The sequence below is a fragment of the Solanum pennellii genome, chromosome 8 (assembly GCF_001406875.1).
Source record: "Solanum pennellii chromosome 8, SPENNV200".
Taxonomy (NCBI): Eukaryota; Viridiplantae; Streptophyta; class Magnoliopsida; order Solanales; family Solanaceae; genus Solanum; species Solanum pennellii.
The window spans coordinates 50,074,341-50,081,598 of NC_028644.1; the positions used below are offsets into that span (position 1 = coordinate 50,074,341).

The window sequence follows — 7,258 nt, forward strand, 5'->3', positions numbered from 1 at the left end:
TGATTGACTCTTAAGAAAAATATAATTCAATAGCTATCATCACAGTTTTGATCCGACATTTCAGTAAATAGAGCCGAAGAGAATTGCTATGTAGAATATAGCATTGGCGAATAATGTTGAAGAAATAAACTTCGTATTCTGATTTATGACGGTATGTATATTAATGAAATGTTTATTTTTTTGTGAGAAAAATAATATTTCTCGTATTCATTTGATTATGTATTCATTTATTTATGTAGTTAATGTATGTATACTTTCGTATAGAATGTATCAAAATGAAATTATGTATTGACTCTAGGTTGTCCTGTCAACTAGTTACACTTATTTAGTAAGTGATGAAGGGAAGACTTATATCGTATGCTTGGAAAAGAAGACTTGCACAGTCGCAACAGGTTTCAAGTTGACGGAATACCGTGCACATATGCGTGGAGGGTGTTGAACAAAGAAAACATTCTTCTAGATGAATACTGTTCACACTTTTACTAGCCAGAAACATGATTGAAAACATATGAAGTGGTTATGTATCCTCTCGCTGACAAAAGTGAATGGAATATACTTGATTAGACTACTACTGAATTGTATTGCCACCAAAATACAGGTGACTTTCGGGAGGCTAAAGAAGCAAGAGAAGTCATTTAGCGAGTTGAGTAAAAGGAAGAGTATGAATTCTTGTAATACACATGTGGACAACGTGGTCATAATAGGCGGTTCATGTCGAACTGCAATACTGAATGCATAGGACCTGATAAATCCCACTATTGAAGCGTTCTTTTACTTAATTATCGTTGTGTCGAATAAATGAATGAAAAAAAATATTTGCCTTTTGAAATATTTGTTTATTTTATTTGTTTGCTTATAAATTAACTTGAATATTATCTCAATACTTAATTTGATACTATTAATATGTATTGACACATCCAAACTACTGATAATACGTGAATATAGTTAGTTATACTTGATAATATGTGGGTGAATACATATATAGTACTAGTGAAAAATATGATTAATATAACACACAACCTATAAAAATACAAAAGGAACAATGTTCTTTGTATACACTTACATATTACTTTGGTGTATGATAAAAATCACTTAAAAAACATATAATAATGTAATTACTATCATTATTTACAATATATTTATCACTTTTAAGAATGTAAGTATGCAAATTTCTTTAAGTAATAACTGACAATAAATGAATATAGTAATACTTGTGCATATTTTGATATGAAAAAGACTCCAACATACATTATTACTATTGAATATGTTGATAAAAAAATATACAGCTAAACATATTGATTACAAAAAGTAGATATCCAAGTGTATATGTTTTCAGATGAACTGTAAATTTATACAAACATAAATCCATCTCTTCCTACCATTACATTGAATGCAATAATCACAACAAAAGTTTAACAAAGTAGCTACCAAAACAGTAAAGCAACATGGTCATATATAAATAGAAGAGTTGATAATGTTAAATAAAAAATAAAATATTAGTTTTAACCATAAGTATTAAATAGAAGTTCAAAATGATAACTAGGACAACAAACTAATAGATCGTAACAAGTTGACTATTATCGATTCTTGCGGGTAGCCTGATCATTCTGGGTGGTGCCTCATTCTCGCTAACAACCCTTTCTTCCTCCTTCTTCGCTGCATATTCTCACAGTAGTGCGCCATATCTGATGCGGTGTAACTTAGAATCAAGGTATTGAACTGAAATACTTTCATACTCACTTAGGTACTCTGCAAATGCTAGCTAATATATCTCACAATCCCTGATAAATGAGGAATATACATTACTTATTAGATAGGATACTGTTTTTAAAGTATATTAAGAGAATGACAACACTTACTACAACCATCTTTAGAAAACAAAATGACAACATAGCTCTAAATACACTAGAAAGTATTAAAAATGTAAAGCTATTCAAATAAAATAGAAGGTATTCAAAGTGTAACGATATGCCACACTATAAATATGTCAATGGTTATATTTATGCCACAATATACCAATTTGGAAGGTATATTCTCCACATAATCTTACTTGTTTAACTTACACTACATTCATATGGCTACACCTTACTATAGTCATCTACAAAAAACTGAATGACAACGTATCAATTTTTTTCATCCACAGTAAGTGATGAACCTTCTTTCCTCTTATAAGAACCACCTCTTTCTGATTCTTCCATTAGATTCAATGTTATAGGGTTATTCAAAGATTTTGATTTCTTTTGAATCTCCATTGCAATGATGGAGTCTGAAATTTGTGATTGCTTTTGCGCTATACACAAATCAAATGAGAGCATTTTTAACAAACAATTATCAAGATAATTTGCACCTCTTGTGATCCTCTTGGGAGTATCTGATTTCGACATAGCAATATTGAATACAACCTCCAACTTCAAGATTAATAATATGCCAAAACGTAAAACTATATATAGACATTCAAAGAAAAAAAAGGAAAAAATCGAAATTAGAAGATACCGATCGAAACTCAACAACAATGAACCACTGAAGATCAAGTAAACTTGTTGATTGTGAGGATTTGATGAGCGAAGAATTGATATAGGGATAAAGAATTTGAATTAGAGATAATGAAAGAATGCTGAAAAAGTGGGGATAGGGAAAGAAAGCATGAAAAGTGGGAAAAAGTATATTTTATGTGTGTGAATTACATTTTGCTATTTATTAATTAAATGTACACATAAAATATAAATAAATTATAGTATAACTGTATTATTTTAATATAATATATAGTTTGACATTTTCTTAGTTTTTCCGAGAAAGGAACTAACCTTAAATGGACTATTAATTGTGGTACTTAAATAAGATATAATTAATCAATTCTAGTCTTAAAAAATGTGCATATCTATTATATCTTTTAAAATATATGATTTAAAATATTAAAAATTGCTAATATATGTAATTGTTTGAAACTAAAAATAAGTTTTTATATATATATATATATATATATATGTCTAACTATATAATTTTTCTTATGTTTATTTCTTCTATTTTCTTTGCTTTACTTTTGTTTTTAGAAGACTTTGGGCGCTGTTGGACCGGAGTCTTTTGGACTCTACATTTCTTGTGGGCTTTTGGGCCTTCTCTGGTAGGATTATTCTCTATTATTGTAAGGGTAATTTTCGCATACATCCAATCAAAATAACTTAATTAGGCTTTATAATTATAGTTTGCTCATTGTGATTCGTAGTTACATGTTAGGGAAGGCGAGAGGTGAGCGAGAATGGGAGAGAGAGGAGAGAGGTGAGTGAGATTGGAAGAGGGAGGAGAGAGGCGAGCGAGAGAGGGCACTAACTTGTAAATTCGCACATCGTTTATACTACTCGTAGGCACATTTGTATAATTGAGTTATAAAACTCTTGGAATTATACAAATATGAACTTGAAATAACAAATTTATACAAACACAAACATCTGAACTTTAAAAAGTTATACAAACTATATTATACAAAATTTGAAAACTACACATTTATACAAACTTTAAAAGTTACACAAAAAGATTGGATGTATCTACTGATAAAAGTAAGAAAACCAAAGGAAATCACTATACAAATACAAATTACCATCATATGTAAATACAAATCTAACGAAGAATGGTTAGTTGCGGATTATACAAACATGACGAATTATACAAACTGAAACACAACACACATAATTAACACTTGTAGTTAGTCGCAAGTGATAATTGTAGCAAACTATAACTATGATGATTAATTAAATAATATAAATTTGCTTAACTGCGTAATTTTATGTATAACACTTAGGGATAATGCACGAGTAACCCCTTAACCTATGCCCGAAATCTTTTAGACAAACTTATACTATACTAAGGTCCTTTTACCTTCCTGAACTTATTTTACAAATAATTCTCTACCCCTTTTCGTCCTACGTGATACTATCTTGTGGATCCAGTTGACATTTTTCTTTAAACTAGTATCACGTAGGTCTAAAAGGGGTAGAAAATTATTTATAAAATAAGTTCAGGGGATAATAGGACTTTAGTATAGTATAAATAAGTCTCTGAGATTAATTATGGTCATTGTCCAACTTGTTGGGGAATAAATCAATACTCAAAGTACAAATAAATAAATCTAAAGAGTTTGATTAAACCGTGTGCTCTTAACTTCATATAACTTCAACTATATCGTTTATATCGTAAACAGAAAGGTCACTTGTCTAAACCCATACTCTGCTTTCATTTTTTGTGCTTTGTTGCGTAATTTTCCTTTTCACAACTTTCAAAGTCATAAGTTCATTAGCTATAGTGCGTATGTATTTTCATTAATTCGTTGCTGCCTCGAATATATTAATTCTAGTATGTTTATTTTGTAACTAGATGAAAGACTTAATAAGCATTTGAAGTAAAACTAGTAACTCTTCATATATGTTTGCTCAAAAAATAAATTACGTCAAAGTTGAGATATTGCGATGAATTTCCTTTTAATCATGCCGTGTTTCATATTCCTTCAGTTTCTTGTCAAATCCTGAAAAGAAAAAGACAAGATACTATAAGGAAAAAAAGAAGATGAAATAGAAACATTATGCTATAAATTTAATTCTTCTTCTGTCCTATTTTATATGAGTTAGTTGGACTTGTCACTAAGTTTAAAGAATAAAGAAAAACTTTTGAAACTTGTGGTCTAATTAAGTGATACATGTTTGTGTGGTTATGAATCATTTTTATTAGGGAGATATATGCATTTTATAGCTAAATTATGTACTTAATGTAAAAATATGTCTTTTTTTTTTTAAAAAATTGATTATGTTGAGCAGAAAAGTAAATTGTATAAACCGATACAAAGGAAGAAGAAAGGAAAGTTGATTACTGGACATATTCGATGTTGATTTTAGCATTATGAGAATTTGATATTTGAGCAAAAGCATCAGTTGACAAAGCAATAGTTGAAGGACATGGCCTTTTGGTGCAATAGTCAACAACTCTCACGTCAATTGTTCCTTCCTTGCATGGCCTATTATTTCCACTCAAACATCTCAGCCTGTAACGCCGCCCACACGCCGCCCCGTTATCCCACAGCCCTTCGCTCACTGCCACAAATAGATTCCCCGACGGGAACTGATCTGACCTGTTCCCGCCACATTTCGTCGCTGCATGCATCCCATTCAGTCAGATATATATAAAACAAAGATTGAAATGAGAAACATCTTCTTCTCTCTCTTTTTTTTCAAATTCTTAAATGCATGTTATGATCAAATATGTTTTTTCGAGAGTTTTGATCGTGGGTCGTTCGTTCATGTTGATCAATCCGGCCTAATTTAATCCGATCCGATCTGATCCAAAGTTATTTTCCCATAAAAAAAGATAAAGTACAAATTTTAAATAGTAATTTCTCCAAAATAAACATATACTCTTTTTAGTTTTTCACATTTTTCAGGAATAGAAAACAAAATGGTGGTAAAAAGATTACGAATTTTCTTCATAGAAACATCAACAAAGATGAAATGAGAAATATCTTTCCGTTGCTTTCTAATTATTAATAAAAGAAATTTAATTTCGAAATATTATGATCTCATGAGTTGAACTCCCAAAAAAACTAAAGATAGAAATTATGATTAAACGCTTCAATTACGTCTTTTCTGATAATGAGGTCAAAAGTGTAATTACTTACGTGTATAAGGGGAATTATAAGAAGTAGCTGTGCCAATATCTCCCAAGACTAAGCTAATGTAAAATAAACTTAGGAGGATAAAGCATATGACAAATCGACCCATCTTCATTTAGTTGGTTGTAACGTGTATATTGCAAGTCTCTAAGTTTGGTATTACGACAGACTATTTATAGTTGACAAAAGTCTATTACGTACTCCCTTCTCATATTTTAAACTGATTCACTGAATATTGTTTTTTATTTCAAAAATATTTAATTATAAGTAAACTCCTTTACCAAGATATGATGATTTTTTATTTATATATACGTTAGCATTTGGTCTCTCTCTTTTAGAGCAGTCACGCAGTTAGCCGGAATTAGGTTCAAACGAATTTAGTAACTTTTTTTTTAAATTTTCTTTTTATATAAATTTAAAATCGACTCAATAGTAAAAAAGGAATTATAAAAATATTTTCAACGCTAGAATTGTGGGTTAATACTCCACTTTCAACAAAAGTTATTCTTCCTTTTTTTTTAAAAAAAAAACCAAACAGTTTTTGCAATATTTTTTTCTCTTATCTTATAAAATTTAAAACTTTTAGATGAGTACAACAGGAGACTCAATAAGAAGACGTTTTAGTGATGTCGTCTCATTTACAATTAGTGATACTCTATAAAGAACACGTGTTAACTATAGCAAAATGTGTCACTTTCTTTGTTTCATATTCTACTACCGCGCCACAAATGAGGCACTAAGTTAAAATTTTGACTTTTTTTTGGGTATAATTTGGCGTTAACCAATATGTATGGACTCAATATATTCTCTTTAGTTTAACATGTTAATAAACTTATTAATTTCATTTATATTACAATAAAATATACTAATATCATCAAAGTTCAAAATTTAGGTGGAAATCTGATGTAGGTTGTTATGTGTATTATGAAATTAGGATGGTGGAGAATCTAATTATCCTCTTTCATAGTGTTAGTGACCACGCTTGAGATTTCCTTTCATAATATTGGCTAGAGTTTATCACTTCAAAACAGAAAGTGGTTGAATTAAAAATTCATACTAAATGTGAAGCACAATGTTTGATGATCGATATTCATTGTACACGGTTATCTACTTGCATAATTAGGAAAATTAATTTTAAAATGCATTAAAAAAAAAAGTAATCAAATCCATATCTAATCCGATTGACTGCATGCTGTCATTGACAAGCACTTCTAACTTCTAATTTCTCAAAAGTTTGTCCCTCTTCGGAACGATTCCAATAATTTTGTTAATTATATTCTTTTTATTTAAGAGGGGATGGCAAAATGGGTAATTTAATATGGATATTCATTCATATTATTTATATTAAATAAATTGGGCATTCAACTCATTTGAAAATGGGTAAAAAATGAGTAATACCGATATTATTCATTTAAAATGGATAGTTGAATGGATAAATGGGTAAAAACAAACAAACAAAAAAGTGATAAAGAAATGGATGGTAAAAAACATTTTTCTTTTAAAAAAATTCTATAAAAAAACTTGAAACTTTTTTTTTACATTTAATTTGGGATAGCGGGTGATAGGGCTAGGGTGGGGGGTGGTGCGGGTGGTGGTAGGGGTAAG

The 7,258-nt window shown here is 29.7% G+C and overlaps 1 protein-coding gene across 1 annotated transcript; it reads right to left on the reverse strand.

Moving 5' to 3' along the window:
* Positions 1–4,854: 4,854 nt before the first annotated feature.
* Positions 4,855–5,768, reverse strand: LOC107028261 (EG45-like domain containing protein). Its single transcript, XM_015229296.1, has 2 exons — positions 5,660–5,768; positions 4,855–5,138 (listed from the first exon to the last, which is right to left on the reverse strand). The coding sequence occupies exons 1-2, from the start codon at positions 5,766–5,768 to the stop codon at positions 4,855–4,857; spliced, it is 393 nt and encodes a 130-aa protein (XP_015084782.1).
* Between the last annotated feature and the right edge of the window lie 1,490 nt (positions 5,769–7,258).